Source organism: Apostichopus japonicus, chromosome 18, assembly GCF_037975245.1.
Source record: "Apostichopus japonicus isolate 1M-3 chromosome 18, ASM3797524v1, whole genome shotgun sequence".
Classification (NCBI taxonomy): domain Eukaryota; kingdom Metazoa; phylum Echinodermata; class Holothuroidea; order Aspidochirotida; family Stichopodidae; genus Apostichopus; species Apostichopus japonicus.
In genome coordinates, this window is record NC_092578.1 from 9,657,182 (window position 1) to 9,682,246 (window position 25,065).

Sequence of the window (25,065 nt, forward strand, 5' to 3'; positions counted from 1 at the left end):
TGCGAAAGCGGAAAACTCACGCGTTTAAGGAGGGTCGTAACCTAACCATAATCACTAGTTTCAGGAATGGAAACATAACGGAAACAAGCATGGAACGCGGAATTTATGTCGCAATTACAGGCCGAAAACGGCGATTTAAACGCGTGTAGTATTTCCCGTGAAAGTGGTAGCAGAAAAAGCTATAACATCCGTAGGTTGCACTATAAATCTATTGATGCTAGATATGAGCAAGGCGTTCGGCACAATTCAAAGAGGATCCTTGCTTAATGACCTAGAAAAGGTTCTTGACAACGACGAACTTCACCTGATATCACTACTAATCGATAACGTCTCCTACACCGTCAACTAGAGGGCAAACTCGGACTTCCTTTTAACACTGTCATTGGTTCACCACAAGGAAATAGTGCAAGCGCACTATTTTTTATAACTTATCTAGCCAACTCTTTGAAATCAGATGATAATGATATCGATGCAGTTATCCTGCCATCTCAGTTAGCTGATCATGATTACAGCACAACCACCACTAATTCTTTTTTCACAGTAGACCAACAATACGCCGATGATATCTCTTGGGCATCAACTGGTCAGCGTATATACTGCAAGATATCGAAAAACGAGTTTCTGAGAAACTGACAGGAAGGAATCTGAAAATCAATTGCACAAAAACTGAGAAATTTTCAATCACAAGAAAAGGAAATGAAAGTTGGAAGAAGTGTAAATATGTTGGAAGCTTGCTTGGGACCGATGAAGATATTAACCGAAGAATTGGTATAACCAACGGTGCTTTCAACACACTGTCAAGTATTTTCAAAAGCAAAAACATAAGCCGAAACATTAAGCTTAGGATTTTCGAGGCTTTATTAAAGAGTATTTTTTTTGTACAATTGCGAACTGTGGGGCACAACGAAGGATCTTGATCGCAAAATTGACACTTTTCAAAGGAGACTACTTCGTAATATTTTCAACATTAGATGGACCAATAACAATTGGTTATCAAACGATGAGCTCTACAATGAAACCAACCAACACCTTGGTCATCCATAGTCGCACATAGAAGATTGAGATTTTTCGGTCATGTAGCAAGACTCCAGGAGGACGCTCCAGCTAAGGTTGCATTAAGAGAAGCATTGAGATCTACTGCTAAACCAGTAGGAAGGCCCGTGACTACCTTGCTTGGAAAAATAAAGTCGCAATTTAAGGACGTTAACATTAACAATTTCGAGGAAGCAATAAACCTTGCGCAAGATCGTGATACGTGGCGGAGGTTAATCACTGAGCATGTCGGATAGACGAGACTCAACTTACTATTACTACTACTACTAAGCCTACGTAAACTGCACTGATAACAAGCTGAGAACAGAAGATGACGGCCTATTTCACTTAAAGGCATTGAAGACTCGCCCCAAACCGCGTGCGGCCATCTGAAAAAGTTAACTTTCTGTTGCTTGCAAGTGACGTTTTGTTCGTGTCGCTACAAAATGCAGACAGTAATGAAACGTGATACCTTAATTGTTAGCTTTAGCTGGACCTGAGATGTCCATCGCTGTATCGTTTGTATACTGTGCTGTGGGTATTGACCTCAGCTGTATGTACTTACTGTACACTAGTGTCTAATTACCGACGGTAGCAAGATGTGTGTGTATTTTCTGGGATCGATGGTGGTGTTTAACACTTCTGTTACACCTCATTCGAAACTAGGTTAAATTACCGGCATTAGACGTTTCTTTTTGCGCGAGTCTTCACACCCTTTAAAGGCATTGAAGACTCGCCCTAAACTGCGTGCCGCGCTCTGGAAAAGTTAACTTTCCGTTGCTTGCAAATGACGTTTTCCTCTTGTCGCTACAAAATGCAGACAATAATGAAACGTGATACCTTGTTATCTTTTATCAAGACCTGAGATGTCCACGCTGCTATGTGTTGTGGGTATTGACCGTAGCTGTATGTACTGACTGTACACTAGTGTCTAATTACCGACGGTAGCAGGCTGTGTGTATTTTCTGGGATCGATGGTGGTGTCTAACACTTCTGTTACACCTCATTCGAAACTAGGTCAGATTACCGGCATGAGACGTTTCTTTGTGCGTGAGTCTTCCCACCTGTTAACGTAGAAAGATATACATCGACGAAGTAGATCGCTACGACCACAGCTTTTCAAACAACAACTTTGAATCCAACGGCATAAATTCATGTAACAACGTAATATCATACAACGAAGTGATGGCGCGCTTCTACTTTTTCGGCCAGAGCCGTCTCAGTATACGGCTTTGATTTGAGCTAGCCGGAGTTATTGTTTCAAGCCCACCGAATCATCGTTTGAATAGTCAACACGGAATTGAAATAAAATACATAACTGCCGAAAATGGAAGCAACTCTTCGATAATTAGGATATGGGGAAGATGTAATTCTTAATTTTGAAAGAGAAGGAGTGAGTTTTGTTGTAATCTGAACTTCTATAATATATATTTTGTTATTGTAGGGAGAAATATACAACATCCTCAGGCTCATAGGCTAGCAATAGGTCTCAAAGCTTTAGGCTAAATGTTTAGGTCTAACAGCCAGAGTAAGCTTAAATAAGAGCTTTATGCATATTCAGTCGTTTTGAGGATATTAAGGTATACTATGGAGGTTTTAGAAAACCTTCGGGGATGTCTGGTCACCTTAATTATTGTATAGGTTTACTTGACTTTACGTGTTAGAATTTCAACCCACCGCATGCACTATGATAAACTATACATACTACATGAACGAGACGCAGTCAAACTTACACCGTCGATGATGGTAGTGGGGGAAGGGGGGGGGGCACATTTCCGACCGAGCCGCTCTGGTTGCGACACTAGTCTTCTTGTTAAATCATATAGTTTATATTAAGGATGATTGGCTGATGTTAATGCAAAATATTTAGTAACATTTTATAGCATTTTGTGATGTACTTTCAGATGAAAATGCGCTCTACCTCTCTTAGCACAATCATTTAGTACGCCCAGATTTCTTCTCAAAACTGGTGCTGTTTTAAATATTGATACTGATCAATATTTGCATTTGTGTCATCGAACAATTTATATTCCCACATCCCCAGTGCACCCCAGTGCACGATCCTTCTGGCAGTGATCCACCTTATGCATGTGCGGATCTTAGTTTTGGCGGGTCTTGGTTTTCAGTTGGTTGGGGGGGGGGGGGGTCTTAGTGTTGCAGTTGAGGCTTAGTTTTGTAGTTCGTTGACTCTTAATGTGCACCGGGTCTTATAGGTCTTAAATCTTATTTTTTAATATTTACCTTGCATCATAGCACGTTATTTCCTCATTAATATTATAGGTAATCATCGAAGCTGTTTCAGGATTGAACGGGTCTGATTTAGATTCACTTGCACGGAATTGGACGACAGGCGATATTAATGCGCAGTTGTCGACATCATATGAATAGACCAAGCACCTCAGCCTCACGTTCAACGGCAGCAAGATTTCATGACGGTAAAATCATGCTTAATTAGTTAATATTTCGGGTCAGCATCACATCATATTTCTATGTGTAATAGCTTAGTAGTTAGCATATGTGTGTGATCGTTTAAATTTACTGTTTCATTATATATTGATAACAAACATGGATAGGGGAAAGCAGGCTGTAACGGGCAGGTCACCGTCTATGGTAGGCCATACAGGAAATAATTGCTGATTTAATGTCTGTACGAATTAAAATTATTACCGGTATTAATTCTATTTAATACCGACATTAATTATCAGCCAATCACCATGTAGCTTCATATGCCAGTATGAAACAAATAAAAGAACGGTATTAATTCTAATATATGCGGACATAAAAAGCATTTATGTCCTTCATAAATACATTTCGTTCCCACAATAAATAAATTTTATGCCGTTATCACAAACATGAAAATGAATTAATACGGGCATTAAATAGAATTAATACGCGCATTAAATAGAATTAATACGGGCATTAAATAGACCAATCACATCAGCGAATTTTGTTACCATGCTCTGAGCTAGTGTTAATCCCCAGCGTGTATGGCAAGCCATATGGGACAAACACTGCATAATATAACCGCGTATTAATTGGAATATATAGGGGCCTACGCGTATATATTATGAGCCAATCATATGGCTTAAATATATCCGCGTATTAATTCGAATATATCCACGTATTAATTCGAATATATACACGTATTAATTCGAAAATATACATGTATTAAATAAAATACATATGGAGATTAAATCGAATATATGCACGGATTAATTAGAATATACACGAAAAAACAATTCCGCTCTTGCTGTGTACATATACCAACGATAAATGTTTTGGCGGGCTCGCGAGATCGCTTCAAAAAGCGAAACTTTACACATGTACAATTAATACGCGTATATATTCGAATTAATACGCGGATATATAATGCGGTGTTTGTCCCACATGGCTTGCCATAAGCGTGAATTAAGCAGCGTAGTTGTAGCAAAGATATCCGAAGGTGAAATATATTTGGTTGTAGCAAGGGCGGCGGAACCGGGGGGCACAGGGGGCACGTGCCCCCCCCCCACTTTTCCTCAGGTTAAAAATGTGCCCTTTTTCTACATAAAAATTGAGGTGTCTCAAGTTAGCAAGAGGCCAAGGAACCAGAATGAACACTCGGGAAGGGCCGTTTCCGGCCACCTGAGGGGTTTGTAAAACCAAAAATTTCCTGTACGCTCCGCGCCAACCTATGGTGGCGCTCCGCTCAGATAGTCGTGCATATAACTTTGCAAATCCTGGCTACGCCCCTGACTTTTAATGAATTTCTGTGGGTCAATCTCAAAGCTATTTCGAATGGGAAAAAAAATTGTTAAGATATTAACAAGGAATAAACTCTAATTCGGAAGATTCCTACATTAGCAACTAGCATGATTTCACCTCATTTTGTCTCAAAAGAAAACTTGTTCATTGTTTCCCAATTTGCACATTGGATATTGCAGTGCTAGTATGCATATTTTCTTTGTGGGGGGGGGGCGTTGATGGAGTGATGTGCATACGCAAATAAGATAATACAATAAGATTTATAAAGGGTACTAAATATAAGGCTGCATCAGTCCAATCGAATTTCTGCAAAGTGCCCTTTGATGTCGGTGCCCCCCCCCCCAGATTAAAAGTGCTTCCGCCGCCCTTGGGTTGTAGCTAGGAAGCAAGGTACAACATACAACGCAATGGGCCAACGGCACGCATGACAGACAAAGAACAATTTTTGCATGATTTTCGTCGAGAAGCGAACGATACTTGTAGGTTATTGACAAATGTTTACCCTCAATCCCAGTCCGATGTTTTACCAGTTCGCAATGCTTTGACCGTCTTGTTAGTCTTCGAAGAGCATTACACTATTAATTCTATTTAATGTCCGTATTTATTCTATTTAATGCCCGTATTTTCCATTAAATACCCATATTAATTCTATATATATAAGCTCCATAGTGATTGGCTGAGAATTAATTCCGGTATTAAATAGAATTAATACCGGTAATAAATTTAATTCGTATGGACATTAAATCAGCAATTATTTCCCGTATGGCCTACCATAACCATCTACAAGCGTTGCTTAGTGGGTTTACTCATATGGACAACTGAGCACTCATGTTTTAAATCATTTCAATTCCTTTTTTCTCAAATCTCAAGTTGGTGTACTTTGAACAGCATTGGGGGTTTATATTACCACTCTAGTATACATGCATTATGAAGATAGAAAATTGGCTTCAGTTAATAAGATACCATTGGTACTGCTGTTAAGTTTGATGCTAGATGGTTGTTAAAAGACATAGTGTGAACAAGGGGTCGGAAGCGGTGTGGAAATTATCCGTAACAAAGTTCTCCGAGTCAATTGATTATACATGGACGAATGAATGACAATTGAAATGATGTCATCCCCAAACAATTTGTGTATCTATTACTAACACACCTACCTGGCAAGACAATGACAATATTGAACTAAATAATGACATGAAAACATTGCTCATTGTGATTCCATCACTCATGAAATACCAAATTCACTGCCTTTAGCTCACATTTTTGTAATTAACTGTGTCTCATTAACCCATTTTGCAGCTTCCTTGAAGAAATTTAAGACATTGGATAAACTTGCGCCTTCTCCAGCGACACTTGAAATTCTTCGACGGGATCTAGCATTTGAGTATGAAGTCTACGATGATGAGATGGAATTATAACTTCTTTGAGAAAACCCTGTGTAAATATGTCCACACACTGACATCCCCCTCCCCTTCCCTTTGGGGACCTACAAAAGGGACAAATATCTGTATGCAGATATAGCAATATGACAGAGGTACCTGCTGGTTAACTGTAAAGAGAGAACGTCTCTGGGGTGATTCCTCAATTGTTACGGTCAAGGAACGACAAAAAAAAGGAAACATTAGATGCTGTATTAAAAACCTACTGAGGATTACTCTACTTTATTGATATATGTTACGTCCGTACAAAATGTATATGCCATGATTTTCTTTGTTTCTTTTAAAGAAATATGAAAATCATGATCATTCCACTCTTAATTTCAGAATAAAAATTCTTGGCAAATATTTGCAACTATTTCAGTTAAGGAATTTCAGAAATTCCCATGGAATTAGTACTTCTCTAATAAAATGATACCTCAAATGATATCTCGAAAACACTTTTTTAAACTTTTTAATTATATGCTTTGCAAGCTTTGGAATCTTTGATAATGCGATACAACCACAATAGTGCCATTATATGGTCTAAATGGTCTTAAATTTAACTGCAAATAACAATGATCAGCTGTCTTTGTTCAAACTAATAAATAAAGAATTGTTCTTAGTTCTTGTTCTCATCATTAAAAGTGACATTTCCTAATGCTGATCCCTCTCCCTATCTTTTCATCAACATTTTGATGACATACAATTATATTACTGCTGTCACCCAAGGTTAGGTCACAAAGTCACCAACAATCCCCATTCTCATTTAAATATCAAATTCATGTTGGTCAAAAATGATAAGACACATGATGCATTGGTCACCATTCGTTAATGACGTTTATACTACTATTTACTCTAATTACAACAGATTATTAGCAGGTACTGCTATTCATAACTGTTACTTGACACATGATGCATTGGTCCCCATTCGTTAATGATGTTTATACTACTATCTCTAATTACTATTCATAACTGATAAATGAAACTGGTCCTGGTACTCATGTTCTTATCCTTGTACAAAGAGCATAAAATTATTTACACTTATCTTTCACGATGTACTCTTTGGACTCATACTGATGGTCTAGTACTCACGCTTCATGTAAACTGACTGAAGGAGATATAAACATTTAATTAACACTTACTTAATTAACAAAGAAATAACAAAGAAAGAAGAAGAAACTTTTTCTCCCGCCTCATCAACTCCACCTCAAAATACTAGGACCCCAATTCCATGTTCTCTGTCTCTGAGGTGAAATGAGCTATTTCAGCCTCTGTGAAGGAAATTAAAACAAAAAAGCAAAATATGATGAAATACATGCTTTCATAATAGGATCAGTAATCTGCATGAATCATGTTAAAACTCTGGAAGTACTTTATCAAAGTCTCTGTTAAAACTGTGCCCCCCTCCAATAAAACTGTGCCCCCCCTCCAACCTCCCCTCACTTGTGAGTTTGGACAATAGTTATATTAACACATATTTCACTTTATGTTCACATTCAACAGAATAAAGAAAGCACAATTACCCTCTTCCTACTGCTGCGACCATAGGCCTTTAGAAAATTCATTAACAGTTTTAATCGCAAAAAGTTGCAATCGTTTAGCAAATAACGTCAAGCCACCGAATATATGACGAAAAATTAATAACCCATCAACTGATATAGAAAACACAGTTTTACTTCCGCTGAAGTGTGTGGATAAAATCACTCACCACCAAATACAAAACCATTATACCACTGTAAAGTAATCAAAGTTAAACCTTCAATCCATCACCACAGCAACGGTGTATACGTAAAATACAATCACTCTTGAAGACATAGCACAAACGTTCCAAACAACTGCCGATTTCCAGCAAATTGAAAGGTTTTTTTTGGCAAACTGATGGTTAGGCTACATTTCCCCTTGACTTAGTGTGGTTGTTAGGCAAACATTTGGTGGAAGGTTGCAGTATTTCATGGATATTTTAGTTGTCGCTAACTGCATCACAATTTCAACAAGTAAACAGATGCTTAGAATAGATTTTCCCGTTGACTACGTGTGGTGTTCGGCTACCATACGTGCGACAAGGATAGTATGTTTTCTTTTGCAAACCGATGGTTAGGCTACATTTGCTGTTGACTTAGTGTGGTTGTTAGGCTAAATGGTGGTCGAAGATTGCAGTTTTTCATGGGTATTTTTATTTGCGACACAACTTGAGCGAATAAACAGATGGCTAGCTTAGATTTCCATGTTGACTTAGTGTGAAGTTAAGCTACCTTGTGGTTGGAGATTTGTGGGGATTTTAGGTTATTGTCGCTGTTACTGAAATTGCTTAACAGAGGCCGTAATTTGCCAGTGACTGTGCGGGTTCCCGGTGATTGTGCGGGAAGTTCCCGGTGATTGTGCGCGACCCTCCCGCACTGCTTCAAATTTTATGCAGGATTGTGAGAACTGTTTGCGCGATTCGCGCTGCTACTGCAAACCCTAGGTCATTTCGATTTGGAAATTTTTCTGTCCGCAGCAATAAGCAAATGTTAAAATTTATTTCAATGAGGACCAATTCGGCTTGACATATGAATGTTTAGACTATGTTTGTTCTCCGAGTTAGGCTTTAGGTACCTAAAATTGGGAGGCTGGACAGAGCCAGTTATTGGCGTCTCAAAAGCCGTCCCACTCAAATTCGGACTTCTTTCATTTATATCTAGCCATCTCAAAGACGAGACACATCGCTAGCTAAGACGCTGCCCACCCCCCCAACCCCAACCCTATCCCTCCCCAACTTCCACCCTCTTTTTACTGTAGTTTGGGTATACTGGCTATAATGGGTCATTAGTTATGCAGACTGACAATATTAACTGAAGAGATGCTGATGACATAACAAACTTTGATTTCTTTGCTAATTACTACTTATTTTATGATGTACAAAACTCCTTTGTGCCAACACACCCAAGGCAATTTAAGACAACAAACTGCATATTCGTGGTTGCTATCATCTCCCTTAACTTAGAAAAAATTCAGCTTGCGAAGCAGCTCCCGATTCTTACCATTTTCGAGTCGTTCCTCTTCCCGAGCGACCCTTTGATCAAGGCTGTGGGAGTTACCCGCGGAAGTGAATCCACTGTCCCCCCCATGGACGCTGCCACCCTTTCCAGCTGCTGTTTTCGGTTGAGTAGGGAGAGACAATGCCACTGGTTCTTCTTCATCTTCCACACGGTCACCCTCTGGATGATTCAACCATTCCATACTCTCCACCGAGGAAGTTTCACTTCTGGGACATAACTATGACAACAGAAAGCAAAACCAAATTAGTGATTCCTTCCCAGATTTCACATGACATCATTTAATGAAAACTGCAAACAAGCTTCTAATACTTAACAAGTTGGATCCACATACAAAGTATTAAAAAAAAAACTTGGAGTTATTCTGATAGCAACATTTCATACTATGACCTCTGTCTACCTCAAATAACTTTTTATCTCCACAGAAAACAAGGCTCTTGTAATCAATAAGGTGGATCCACATACCAAGTATGGAGTTCATCCAAGCTTTACTCTTTGAGTTATTATGTTTACAAGAATTTCAGACTTTGACCTATGTTGACCTGAAAATGACCTATAAACTCAATAGGGTTCTTAATCTTAAGTGAACTCTAACCTCCACAGAAACTAATAGGATTCTTCTACTCAATATAAGGTGCATCCAACACATCAAATATGAGTTCACCCACCATACAGTTTTGAGTTATCATTTTTACAACGTTTTCACACTTTGACCTTTGCTGATCTCAATCGACTCTCACCTCCACAGAAAATAACAGGATTCTTCTACTCTATATGGTGCAGTTACATATAAAATATTAAGTTCACCCATAATATCGTTTTGAGTTATCATGTTTACAGTGTTTTCAAACATTTCTGGTGACCTAAAAATGACCTTTGACCTCCAAAACAATAGGATAGGATTCCTCCACTCTACCCAATAAGTTGCATAGCTCTACATGCCAATCTTTAAGTTCACCTACCATATAGTTTCAGGTTATCCTGTTTACAACCCAAGGCATCATCCACACATACACACAATCACCACAACAAGGAATCAACATGGAGTGAAGCTTCAGCACAATGTTGTCTAATAAATGAGTAGTTCTCCTCAGATCATAATATGGTACCACAATTTGCTATGAGTAAAAACAGCCCTCCACTGCCTCACTGGCGGTACCTGACAACTCAAACCCACATTGCGATATGATATATTGTCAAGTGAGCAAACAGCATCAACCATATAAGGAAGACCTTGTGGTACTTAACAACATTGTAGGCCTCTAGCAGACAGCATATACTGTAATAGGGTTCTGTACATCAACCATGTCTTAATGTCTGACATAACTTTGGTCAAAGGAGCACTATGGACAACTAAAACTTTCAAGGCTGTTGTGTTTGTAATCCTGAGGTTTTTTTTTCAATTTTTGAATAGTTTGTTCAATGTTGTGGAATTAGTACAGTTGCATTTGATGTTTTTACTGCAGCAAGAACAGTATAGGAGTGTTGCTATAAATAATCAATAAACTATAAACTCCATAAACCCATCGGAAGCAGAGAAAGCCAGCTTCCCATTCAATTTAAAATTAAATGACAAACTAAACGGCAAAACAAAATGTCACCTTTTCTTTGACAGACTTCACAAATCCGCTCAAAAATGGTATGCCTCGTTCCACCAGAAGGCTTAGCAATGAGGGATTTTCTTCCAAGCAAGACGCCAAGTTGCGATAGTCCCACGTCTTCCCCTCCATGTCCATGATGTATGCAGGAGTCGTGTCCATACCTTGGTGCCGATCTACGTACTGGTACATGACTCTTTTATCTAGGCCAATTTGTATATTGAATGCAATGTACAAGAGGTCTGGAGCACTATAGAAAAAATTGAAAGATATTTTAGTACTTAACATACATTTAACCGAAAGACCCTGAATTTATCATTAAGTTTACTACTGAGTGCTAATAACACCAAAAACAAAGATATTGAATAAGTTCACACAAAAAAGAAACATTAAATCATACAAATATTCTTCACTGTGGACCTTTTGCCTTCCATTTGATCAGCTAGCAAATTTATACCCCAGAAAGCCTGTTGGTTTTGTGATTCCTTGCCACATTTGCAAAAGAACATTAAATAGTCAAAGTTAAGACAAGTTTTTAAAGTGTTCTTGCACAAATGCGGACCTACCTATCAAGTACTAAGTTCATTCAAGGTTTACTTTGGCAGAATTCTGGTGGCCTCAAATAACCTTTGACATCAACCAACTTCATTTGGCTTGTACGCACTATCGATGATCTATATACCAACTATGAACCAAGTTCAGCCTGGATGTACCGTTTGAGTTATTGTGTTTAAAATGTCCTCAATTGACCTCAAATGAAATTTGACCTCCACCAATTTTGATTTTGTGTTAGTACTAAACAAGAGGGATTTATGAACAAATTTCATCCAAGCTTTTACTTTATGAGTTATCATGTCTTTGACCTTCCCAGAAAATAAATAGGGTACTTGTACAGTTGTACTCAATAAAGTGTATCCACACACTAAGTATGAAGTTAATCCACCTCATCTTGAGTTGCAGCGCTTACAAGCCAAGGCATCACACATGCACATGCACACGCCCACGCCACCATCATCTCATCTATAAATTTCCTTTGCCCTTGGCAAGGAATTAAGAACAGGTGATCACAGTTGATATAAGGAATGTAAAGATTTCATGTATAAGGATTGCCCCATAATTTGGGTTGTTGTCATCCATGAGTATAATGGATGTGTGATGAATGAGTACCTTTTGTAGGTTCGGACCATTGTGGGACAAGGTGGACACAATTTGGGTGTGGACTAGCATCAAATATGTCAAATGGTACAGTAAGAAGGACGTAACACTGCATCAATCTTCATTTACATACCTTTTGGGCTGAGATCTCATCTCCAGGGGCACAGGAGTAGCCCTGCCAAAGTATCCTTCTTCTGCCTCTTCTTGTTTCCTTGGAACAGGATCAATTTTCTCAAAATATTCATGTAGGGGTTCATGTAGGTCAGACCCACCACTACTGTCATCCTCAATGGCTGCGGGATAACAATCCTCATCCAACAAGGAAAACACCCTCCAGTTGGGACCGGATATAAACTGGTACCTTACGTCAAAAATTGGCACCTTAAAGTAAATCAAGATAGAAATGGCTAAAGATCATTAGGTTGCACATAAGCTAATACTCTAGAGAAAAGATAAAACTAGAGCACCAATGGTGCAGAAGCTCATACCTTTTCGAGCTTAAAAATGTAGGGCCCACAAAACTTTATGGCCCACCAAATTTCAGGCCATTTTTCAGATTCCACCAATTTTGGGCCCATGAGGGATAACCCCCCACCTCCCCTCCCTCCGTTAGCAGAATCCTGGCCACACCACTGGCTATAATTCCTATTTTCCCCCTTTAAATCCTATTTTACCCACTCTCTCAAACAATACCACTGACCTACCCTATTAAACTTTCTCCCCTCTACCTGAGCAGACCTGAAGCACTCCTTGCCAAAATTTTGGCTGGCTGCCTACATACGTCAGGCTCAAAGACTTCTAAGAATCGGCAAGTGCTGATTGGCTATAGCTTACAGTTCAACAGTTAATAAAAACTCCCAGTCCTGCTTTAATTCCACTAACAGCCTCTGCAGAGCTTAACCACAAATGTAAACAAACACTGCAGAGACTGGGAGACAAATTAAAGGAGCTTTGGCAAAAGGTGAAGGCTCAGATTTTTTTAAACAATGGGGATTAATTGTAATTAATTAACTTTTGACCAAAAATTATTAGGCATCACCTTATTCATACACAATCCAACAATCATCAGTTCAACTTTGAATATGATCCATCAAAATCTTGAGGAGATTGAGATATTTGAAAATATTACAAAGAATGACCCCCGATGACCCCCTAAATGACATTTGACCTCAATTTTCCGAACACCCCTCGTAACTCCTATTCCGAGGAACGTTGTGACCAAGTTTCATTATCACTGGCCATACACTGTACGAACAGGAGCAATTTGAAAATATTGGGCTGCAGCCCGGGCCACAAAAGACCCCTAGTTGATCTTTGATCTGAAATTCATGAACACCCTGAAGGTAAAACTTCCATAGTACTATCGTGACAAACCCTCAACATTGTACCATGGAATCTGTAGGAGAAGAAGCATTTTGCGTATTTCCACAAAATGGCCCATTACGGCCCACAGGTGACCTTTGACCCCATATTTCGGACCATCTCTGATGGCCCTATACCCAATAGTCCTTGTGTCCAAGTTTCATGAAATTCCATCAAACATTGTGCGAGTGGGAGCGGTTTTACCAATTGTTGACGGATAGAGTGATAGAGTGATAGAATGATAGAGTGATAGAGTGATAGACGCCGCACTGTAACAATAGCTCACACCAGCATGCTGGTATGAGCTAAAAATGTGAGGATGAGGTGACAGTTTGCCTTTCTGTAAATGCACATACTTCCTATTTAACTTACAATGAAACCTCAAATTGACTTGTGCAATTCTTAGACGGCTACAAAACAGAAACAATATGTACAGTATACTGTATGATACTTACTGTGCCAGGAATCACATTTGTCATCAGGTCATTTAACAGTGTTAAGTAGGGAGCCAAATGATCCATAACTGTCACCATATCCAACATGTAAAAGTCATACACACATGGGTTGTGAGGGTCAGCGTTGAGTGCATACACAACAGAATTCTCATCATGAGTTGATGTAAATGTAACGCTCTTCAATTCCATGATGTCCTATAACAACAAAACACAAAAGTAACAGAATAAAATGTTGTGAAGTTTTTAGAGACATTGTGGCAGTTCAAAAAGAGGTTGGGGACCACTTCAGTCTGCCCTGCGTGACTGGGGGGGGGGGTTAGAAACCTTTGAATAATTTATTCAATAGATATATCAACCTGAATGTCACCTGACTTAGTGATTACTTGCCAAAATGAGAAGAAACATTAGATACAAGATTTTCTAACGAGCTGAATTGCTGAGCAGAAAATGGCAAGTCTTGCAGAAATTGAGTATGCAAAGAGGGTCGAAGGTCAAAGGTCAAACAAACAGGTCCAAGGTCAAACAAACTTCACTTCTGCATAATTAGACTTATTCTGACTGTAACCAACAATTGACATTCAATGACCTTTGACCTCCATGAAAAATGAATGGGATCATCTGCTTACCAAGTACTACCAACAAATAAAGTTTAAAGTTCTAGCAACTTTCACTTCTTGAGATATCGTGCTTACAAGGTTTTCAGACTTTGATCTCTGTCGACCTCAAATGACCGATGACCTCTAAGAAAAACAATAAGGATCATCTGCTTACCAAGTGCTACCAACATACAAAGCTTAAATTTCTAGCAACTTCAGTTTTTGAGATATCATGTTTACAAGGTTTTCAGCCTTTACATGGTTTTCAGACTTTGACCTCTGGTGACCCCAAATGACCTTTGACCTCCATGAAAAACAATAGGGGTCATCTGCTATTCTAGGGTAATCCACAGCCCAAGTTTAAAGTTCAAGCACATTTTACTTCTTGAGATACCGTGTTTACAATGTTTTCAGCCTTTGACCTCTGGTGACCTCAAATGCCTGTTGACTTCCATGAAAAACAGTAGGTATCACCTGCTTACCAAGGGCTATCAGCACACCACGTTTACAGTTCAAGCATCTTTACTTCTTGAGATATCGTGTTTACAATGTTTTCAGTCTCTGACCTCTGGTGACCTCAAATGATCTTTGACCTCCATGAAAAACAGTAGGTGTCAGCTGCTCACCAAGGGCTATCAACACACCAAGTTCAAAGTTCACGCAACTTTTACTTCTTGAGATATCGTGTTTACATGGTTTTCAGACTTTGACCTCTGTTGACCCCAAATGACCTTTCACCTCCATGAAAAACAATACAGATCATCAGCTATCCTAGGTTAATCAACAGTCTAAGTTTAAAGTGCAAGTATCGCTTACTTCTTGAGATATTGTGCTTAAAAGGTTTTCAGGCTTTGACCTCTGTAGGCTCTGTTGACCTCAAATGACCTTTGAACTCCATGAAAAAACAATAGGGATCATCTACTCACTAAGGGCTACCTACACACCAAGTTTAAAGTTCATCCAACTTTGAAACTTCTTGAGATATCGTGTTTACGAGCCAAAGTGTCACATACTATTACACACACGCACGCATGCACGCACACACACACGCCATCACCATCGCATAGATTCCTTTGGCCTTTGGCAAGGAATCAAAAACTGCACCATGTTACCTAAAGACTCTCTCTTGAAGACCAGTTAGAACAATTGCTCAACAAACTTTTAGGTTATTAGCCAATACACATAATTATGCAAACATTTTCAAACAAACCCTCCACTGCTTGATAATTAATACTACTTCCTCTCCATATTCTGGTTCAATCGCTTTCCTTGTATTTGAATGTAAATCTGAAAGCTACTGGGAAAATAAAGGTGATGTGTCTGATAAAGGACTTCTTAACTTTGTAAAGTTAGGCCAAACAGTCAAACACTACTTGAAATGACATGTAACATACTTGAAATGTGTGCTCTACATGGGGAAATAGTGTGCAAATATCCTGAAATGCAATGCATACAAGTATAACAGAGAGCATTTTACCAATACCTTCCCGTTTCCCTTACCTTAGGTTCACATTTAATAATAATAAATAAACTTATAAAAGCGCTAAAACCTACAGAGTATTCAATAGCGCTGTACAACCCTAATAGAACGCCAACTTGAAAAAATGAGTCTTCAAACAAGACTTGAACTGACTGAGGAAGTTTTCCAAGTGGAAGTCAAAACTCAAAAGCCTTCTCAGAAAGAAGCTACACTAGCTCTACAGGCTCCATCGTTGAATAAGTGAAGACTTCTGTTCACAAATTGAGGCATTTATCACATGATAGTTTGTTATCATGGTTGTTTAATCAGAAAATCAAGGACAACATAAACAAATCAATGTCTCAATAATTGTGCATGCCACTGTTAAATGTTCAACAACATTTTATCACATTTTACTTAAAGGATACACCATGATTTTTTGTTACCATACATGGTAATTGTCAAAGCAACTCACTCACGTTTTGCAAATTGCGACATTTCATGTTAATAATTTAATCCTTAATTGAACACTGAATGATATATGCAAGAGATTATATACATAGGAAACTGAAGAAAAGAACATCAATTGTTAAGATTACATACTTTATTGCCTTTTTCGTATGAACAGGATATTTTCTCACTATCAAATAATCGGAAACAGCCCAATTATGAAAAAGAATCATTGGTTATGGGTATTTTCTTTTGTAGCATAGTCGTTCAGACACTAATGATAACATCAAACATTATGACATTTAGTGTCTGTAAGGTATTAGTAGATAAGTTATAATACTGTAGAGGTATACTTCTAACACACAATAGAAATTGCTGCACATCACTAGTTTAGATTTGCACTAGATTAATAACCGAACTTTTCTTGAATCCTTGAAGAGTTGACACTATACATACATGTATCAAAAAGCAGCTGTGATGTATTTATGCTGCTAGTAGTGTAATAACTGTATACAGTGCAAACTTGATGTAAATTGTTGACTAAAGTAAAGTGCATAATGTAATATTCAGTAATTTGACTAGGAAATTATACAATTCACTATCGATGTATACAGTTTGCATTCTGATATATTATCAACTTTGCACATCCCGGTATTATTTGTCTTTTTCGGTTGAAGGTGTGGGCCCAATTATGAAAGTCGAGAGGTTGGTATGCAAAGTGATCTACCAGAAATGAAAACACCAGTTCTTCAACAAAAGGCTGATCGCAGCAATGCACTCCAGGAGCTGCACCCCAATGGAGACTGGTAATTTTTTTGTTTTATGTATGCTGTAGCCATTCGATGCTCCAACTAGGGCTATAGTTCTGTCTGGTATCTGCAGTCTACTAGGACTGATATCACTTGATTTAGAACATAACATATATATTGTAAATATGCGGCTAATACAGCCACAGGAGGTCTGTAAATGCGAGGGACCCAAAAAATGTTCAAACTTCTCAGTTTAAAATGATTCCAATAGTATTTTTTAATGATCCTTATCTCTGAGACAAAGACATGTACCAATCTTATAGCATGTGTTACCTACCTTTCTGAAGCAGTTTGTGTTGACAAATTCACAATTATTCTTTTCTTATGTTTTGTTTTTATGATTCATGATGTTGTGGCATCATTTCTACATAATTACACTGGCTAAAGATAGTTACGCTTCACAGCCTATACTGCAGTTGTCATCTGATCAGGTTGTTACATGCATATAGTTCCATATTGGCAAAGACATTGAAACTTTTGGCAAATTTTCAGTGTGAGCTATATTTCTAGTTAAACAACTGAGGGGCATCATTTAGGGGTCTACTTTCTCCCAGATTTGAACCAGAAATGTAACTAGAGAAAAGCCCCCCAAAAGCTCCCCCAAAAAGTTTGTGTCCAGTTAACAAAAAGCTGCGTCCCGATCGAACACCAATTGCTTTTATTGTATTACTTTTACTAGTGTAGTTGTAAAGATGCGATCGTATTACTGCCTATACTTCGTGAATGTTATACACAATATATAGGGCGGATGGCTCAGTGCCTTTGCTGTTTGAAAGGTGCGGCCCGGCCCGCCCCTCATTTCGCCCACCCTGATGTTTCATCTGCCCTTATACTCCCCTATTCGCCATCTCCGTAGTAGCTCCATGCTTTGACCTTGCGGTGATTCCAACAACCAACACTTCAAAAATCCCTTTACCTTCAAGGCATTGAAGACTCGCCCCAAACAGCGTGCGGCCATCTGAAAAAGTTAACTTTCTGTTGCTTGCAAGTGACATTTTGTTTGTGATACCTTAATTGTTATGTTAAGCTGGACCTGAGATGTCCATCGCTGTATCGTTTGTATACTGTGCTGTGGGTATTGACGGCAGCTGTATGTACTGACTGTATACACTAGTGTCTAATTACCGACGATAGCAAGCTGTGTGTGTATCTTCTGGGATCGATTGTGGTGTTTAACACTTCTGTTACAACTCATTCGAAACTAGGTCAAATTACCGGCATTAGACGTTTCTTTTTGCGCGAGTCTTCATACTCTTTAAGGGTGCATAGATCGCTTTCTAAATTCCACACAGTTCACTGTACTACAGCATATACCAGGGGTGTGAGTGGGTGTTTTAATAAAAGTAGGAAAATGTTATCGATCGCAGTCCTGGTTGAGGGGGTATAAGGGGAGGGGGTGTCCCTCCATTTAAGAGGTGCTTAGAAGCCATTTGGTGGCATTTAGTATGTAAAATATTGAGATTATCAAAGGCTATATTTGCTGATAAAAAAGGCAAGATATGCCTAAAACTTGATCAATACTGTACTCACTGGTTTTCAATTATAGGGATTTCTTTTTAATTTTAGAATGATGGCTGCCACGTGCTCCCTCTGCCTTTTGGAACAAAAGATGAAGTGACTTCCTCTTACCCATCACTGTCTTTTGTGTGGGAGTTATACCCTGAGCAACCAATGTTTTGGCTTCCTCATCTTTTCCCTGTGCTTTGAATTTAGTACTGTATATTCTTGATACACTAACGACATATTCTTGCAGAGTACACCACTGACTTTAGCTTTAAGCGAGTCTTCATGAAAATATGTTTGTATTGAGGTCTTGGCATCTACCATCAGCTGATGTTTTACTGTCTGTATAATAGCAATGTATGAAGATATAAGAGTGGTAGGTGAGTGACTATCCAAGATTGTACTCATTACACTGAATGTACTTTCAACTGATGGTCTATGAAAACAACTCAATGCAGCGGTCAAACAATTCAGTAGCGTGTCAAACTTGCAGGTCTGTTGAATAAAGCTCCACCACTTATCTAATGCCATCTCTGATGTACCTGGAGGTGGGAGGGTGCTATCAGTGCAATACAATCGAGACTATAGGTCAAAGGCTTCAACTTCATCCTCTTGTATGACATTAGTCATCAATCCTGGTAGCTTATTAAAGGCACTGTAGGGTTGGAGTATGTTGCCTTACCACAGGATTAAGGGCAGACACACACTGCAGAAAGGTATCATTCAGTGGTATTTTTCTTTGCAGTGATTGTGCACACATGATGTAGGCCTTCTTCACAATGAGAACTGTTTCGGCTAGGTTTTTAATACGGGGATGCTTTTCCAACATTTGTTGTGCCTTTCTGCCTAGAAAGATATCCTTTTGGGGCAAGTGATTATCTGCACAGGACAGATCAATATTGGTAATACTCTTACTGGTGCATCCGCTTAGCTTTTCTGGTCTTACAAAACAGCGAAGGAAATCAAGTAACAGCTTTAGCTGTTCATCGTGTAGACTGTCCAATCGTGGTTCTTTAGCTTGGAAAACAATAACATATTTCTTCAACATAGGCAGAACTGAAGAGTATACCCCCATAATGAAATCTGTTTTCTTCTTTTGATGAAATAGCTTTGCCGCAATTGTTTGCTTTCTGTTTTTGCCTGCATCTGTCAACTTCTTCTTATTTGCTTCCGTCTTGAGTTTCCTTAGAGCTGCTTGATTTTCTTTAGAAATCTTGTGTTTCATTAAGAATTTCATCACAAACATTCTTATACAAGGAACTGTCAGATTCTGTCAGAAAGCCTTCATAAAAGATGATGTGTGCGTCTAACAAACGTTAAGTGTCAATAGTAACATCGTAAACCGAGAGCTACCTGTGAGAGACATAACGCTCCGGATTGGTGTATTTGATGCCAAGAACAGAACAAATAGTTTGCAACACTTCTCTGTAGTCTGGAGACCATACAAAATCTGATAGAAGCGACTCCTCATGCAAATCAAAACTCTTGCAAAATGCTTTTGCTGCATCATGAGCATGATGACAACTATCACAATCTATATCTACCAACCAAATGTGTAGCTCTCTTAGTCTTGATCAGTTGTTCAAGTCCGGCTTTTGACCCTCTCGTTACATTACATGAATCCATCAAAATTGACACTAAGTTTTGCCAAGGGATGTTATTATCAGTGAAAAGTTTGTCCAATACATTAAACAAGCTCATACTATTTACTTTTATTACAGTAACTGATTCTAAGTGATGTACCACAACTTTCTGCAATTCTGATGAAAAATAACAAACAATTACAGAAAGCACCTACGATTTGGTTTTGCTTGTTGCCTCATCAATGTTCATAGAAAAGAAGCATTCCCTAAGGTTTTGCAATAGCTGATCTTTGAATGTCTTTGAAAACCCATGAGTGAGTTTATAGGAGGCAGTGGTACGGTCCATGGAAAGTTTGTCAAACGCTTTTTTGTCATGACTTAAACCTCGTGTTAGAGTTATTAAATGTGGTGCCATATCGAGAATGGGAGGGAGTGTTCTGCCATAAATGAGAGTAACCTGGCTTCAGCATTGCATACTCTGTCAGATACAGGTGTAAATGTTGCTGGAGGTGGATTAATATTCTGTGACGAACTTGACGAGCGATCTGCTGGTGGCTTGTTTAATACGCTGTAAAATTTCTGCATTCCTGAAAGGTAAAGGGAAAAAAAGGTATTCAGTGCTGTAGCACACACTAGAATCAAGTTATAAATAGTATTTGGTTGAATGTGAAGCTGTAGGCCAGAGATGCCAACTTTGAAAAACACTTTTCAGTACTTTACAACCTCAAAATTAGCATTAAACATAAAATCAGTACTTTTTATTATTTCAGCCTAGGCCAGAGGGCCAAAAAAAAAATTGTGAGAGCCTCAGGCCTCTATGTACCATATTTTAATAAAATGGGGCAGGTTTTATAGTATCTGAACTCGGTATAGGCCTAGCATAATGGCCTAGCCTAGTAGTAAGAGTAGGATATAGGCTAGGCCTAGATTAACTGATTAACGTTTGTTAGGCTAGGCCTAGCCTAAAACATTAATGTTTGTTAGGCTAGCCTATCACTAGTTACTATATCATTAACATTAGGTTAGCTTAGGCCCTATGGCAGTATCAACTTGGGCTAGCCTAAGCCTAGCATAATCTAGTCCTAGGCTAGCCTATATCATTAACATAATGTTAGGCTAGCCTAGGCTATTGTCATTAACGTTAATAATAATAGGCCTAACATAAGGCCCTACAAAGGCTACAGTAGGCCTATCGTTTAGGAAATAAAATGTATATTTACCTGGGAGTGAATAGTTTTCTTTCCTGGTTCTCATTGCCTCGATGTGATGTGTCCCACGCATATGCTGTATATATAATCGCTGTACACCCCTTGCTACTGTAGGCAATCTCCTTTCCGCACACATTGCAGTGTGCCTTTCCAGGCAAGTCAACTTTCTCAATACAATCTCCTATGGTAGTATCTCCGATTTTTTTCTCCAACCACTGCCACTTCCATGGATTTTTTAATCCAAAGTCAATTTTGGTTACACTGTCACCTTTCTTAATCATTGCCTTCCCTCTTGAAGACATTTTTATATCTAGACCTGCGACGCCCTAGCCTAGACTAGTTACTTCTTGACGATGAGGCAGCTTGACAAAACATCGATATCAACACCAAAATCACCAACACTAATGTATTGGTATGATGTACTGTCCATGCTACAGTAGGTCTACACTGTCACATTGCACAGTGTGATGTGACTATGATTTGTATTGTAAAGCATACATGTGCATGCTGAAAATGTTTGCTGTCTGGGGTTTTTTGTTGTTCTTGATAATAACAAAGACTGTACAAGGATAGATAGGATATCTTTGGGAATTATAATATAATTAAAATATAATACTACTAGCACCTCCACATAATGACCAAGAACATTTACTTATCATGCAATCCTAACACTGCCACATAATGATCGCCAATACCGACAATATTCACAAGTCCTTATGTGGGGATCTCGCATGTCGCCACATAAGGACTAACGCAGATCGTTAGTCCTTATGTCGCGATTTAAGTTTCCACATAAGGACTCAGCATTTCGTTAGTCCTTATGTGACGATTTGAGTATCCAGATAAGGACCAACAAACTGCGTTAGTCTTTATGTGGCGATATGAGTAGTGCTGTGCCGTTTACACGGTTAAACGTGTAAACGAACGAAACATCGTTTAAACGTTTAATAAAACCTTATGAACGTTTAAACGAAACTATGATATCAACTGAAAATTAAATTATTGGCAAAAATCGCGTATCAATTCCTGTGTTTATTTTGTCTACTACACGAAATAACAACACAACTTACGATCAGTCGAATCATAAACAGCGAACTTAATCCTACTTTTGTCCCCCCCCCCCCGATGTATCCGGCGATATGAATGGCTTAAACTTGAACGCTGTTATCCTTTTGTGAAAACTTCGTGATTCGCGGCACAAGTGTACTTTATATCGAGCCGACAGCGGCGGCGCAGATAATCCAGTCAATGCATGTTCGATCGAAATGATTACAATCCCTGTCCATCACGTTGAACTCTCTGACCAGACAATACCGGGTCGAATACTCGACTTGGTAATAGTTGTTCAAATACATGATCAAAGGAAATGTATCGATTGGAGATCGTAAAAAAACTCTGAAAATCAGTAGAGAAATTACCAATTGTGTATTTCTAGAAATTTCTAGAATTTCCAAAAATACGCAAAAATAATGTCCTACCATAGTTAAGTGTATAGCAAATAGCCTAACCACCTCGACTGTCACGGATCTCACGTAACTACAAAAACACAACTAGGCCTAATTGTATTTGCGAACTTGACGTTTTCTACAAGAACATGGAAATAATGTTAAGCATTAGTTAATCATGCCGTGTGGCCTAAAACATATTTTATTACAAGGTTTACTTTCATAAAGATGACCATAGCTTGATATCTTGTGCTGCGTGTATGAACTGTGCCTCGTGTATCATGGGGAATACTCCATGAAACGTTTCTTGGAAACGTGCCAAAAATGTTAACAAACAGGTGTTAGACAGGGGATGAGCGCGCAGTTGTTTGGCAAGGTACCTGGGAAAATTCTGAGCACATGTACAGGATCCTACCGTAGTATTTAAGTTGGGTTAAACCGTACTGCAGTTGTAAACTGATGTACATGTTTAGTGCGCGCTATTCATTGTTAGGCAGTCTAGAAACGGGGCTTTGCCGAATGTTTTTTGTTTCATAATATCGGAGGTTCTGTAAGTTAAACTTTATAAAGATTGGTAGACAGATTAAATCTTTAAACATAATATAGCTACTGTACTCTAACTTGTCATATAAAATTTTTCATCAGCTTCGTGACAATTTAAATTCAAAAAGTTGTCAGTATTTTGCATCCTCAACTGCGAACTTTTTAATCGCCAGACACGCAATAAAATCCTTTTCCTTTTCCGGGGTCTTCGCCCCACCAGGGCCCTAGGGCGGTCCCCTGGACCCCACGCCTTTATGCTGGCCACTAAGCGTGCTCGGCGTTTAAACGAACGAAAAATCGGCCGTTTAAACGTTTAGGTCTTTAAACAAAAACTCACAGCCCTAGATATGAGAGTAGCCACATAAGGACCAACGAACTGCTTCAAACTCCATATCCAATGTTCTAAACTTTTCACGATGTACAGTACTTTATACACAAACGTTGCATCAAAATTAAATTTACTGAAGCATGTAGTCAATTGAACCGCAAAAATTTGCAACAGAAACTACTGTGGTATGAATGCACATTTTACATTAGCAACTCTCAATGCAGAGTGAAGAAACATACTGTACTAAGATGAAATATCCTTTTCAGGTTCAGAGATATTAGATTCCCACAAAATGTTACAGAAGATGTTCTTTGGAATTGTCTGAGACACTACAGTAGGCCTAGCTGCTTATTAATGATTCTGCAACATATTTCACTTTGTTCATCACTTACTTTTGGTGGAAAAAGTTTAAATTTCATTTTACATTCTACAAATTTCCAAAGTGCAATTACATTGCACCATTCTTTGTAATTTAAAGTTTGCCTTGGAGTAAACCTGCAAGGACAGAAAATAATAAACTTGTATATATTGCCCGTAACAGGCTTTCTGCAGTAGAAACGCCTAGGCAAGTATTTAGCAGTTTGTTAACAGTTCTTAATATAGGCCTAGGCTAGTTTAAGTTAGCCTAACTTTAGCCTAACGTTAGTTCCTGTATGTGTGAAATCTGATGAGCTACAGTACAAGTACAACTACAAGGAAATATACTGTTGTACCTGTACTACTAGTTAGTAGTTGTACAACTAATAGTTGTACTTGTACAAGTTGTAGGCTAGCCTTGGCAATTTGATCAATAAGAGAGTATAATGATGTTTCTTAATCCAAATTTTAGGAGAATATTACGAGCTACATACCTCAGTAAGGTTGTCTTTATTATGAATCAGGAATGGGCTTCGGCGGCACAATTGCGCAGTTATATGGTTCATAGTATTATCAAAATATCTTTGGAATTATCAAAAATTATTTTGGTTTTTATTACGTATGAGCTAGAGCTGCAGGCCGGATCTTATTAGACAAAGATTGAACATGCAGTTCTACTATGGAACGCCAAAACCGACTAAAATGCAGAAACAAATTATGTAAACCTAAGTCATTATGTGAACACAAAGTTATCGCCACATAATGACCAAGAACAGTTTAAGTCCTAAAGTGGCACTAATAGCACCTCCACATCATGACCAAGAACATTTAACATATCATGCAATCCTAACACTGCCACAAAATGATCGCCAATACCGACAATATTCACAAGTCCTTATGTGGGGATCTCGCATGTCGCCACATAAGGACTAACGCAGATCGTTAGTCCTTAAGTGGCGATTCGAGTATCCACATAAGGACTCAGCAG

The 25,065-nt window shown here is 38.6% G+C and overlaps 1 protein-coding gene and 2 pseudogenes across 2 annotated transcripts in view; all 3 read right to left on the bottom strand.

Annotated features, from left to right (window-relative positions):
* The window catches only part of LOC139958909 (uncharacterized), a 49,297-nt gene extending 24,559 nt beyond the window's left edge, over positions 1-24,738 (bottom strand). Inside the window, exons 1-6 of one of the 2 annotated variants that reach the window (XM_071956345.1) lie at positions 24,572-24,738; positions 13,797-13,991; positions 12,113-12,360; positions 10,828-11,074; positions 9,212-9,446; positions 6,316-7,462 (exon numbers count right to left, since the gene is read on the bottom strand). In XM_071956345.1, coding sequence (XP_071812446.1) covers positions 7,407-7,462; positions 9,212-9,446; positions 10,828-11,074; positions 12,113-12,360; positions 13,797-13,991; positions 24,572-24,643 — 1,053 coding nt within the window. In that variant the 5' untranslated portion in view covers positions 24,644-24,738 and the 3' untranslated portion in view covers positions 6,316-7,406. Of the gene's footprint in view, positions 1-6,315; positions 7,463-9,211; positions 9,447-10,827; positions 11,075-12,112; positions 12,361-13,796; positions 13,992-24,571 lie in introns of those variants that run through there. The other variant, XM_071956344.1, reaches the window with a different exon arrangement.
* On the bottom strand, positions 15,142-19,970 carry LOC139958908 (uncharacterized; annotated as a pseudogene).
* Positions 19,877-21,706, bottom strand: LOC139959130 (uncharacterized; annotated as a pseudogene).
* Positions 24,739-25,065: the final 327 nt, after the last annotated feature.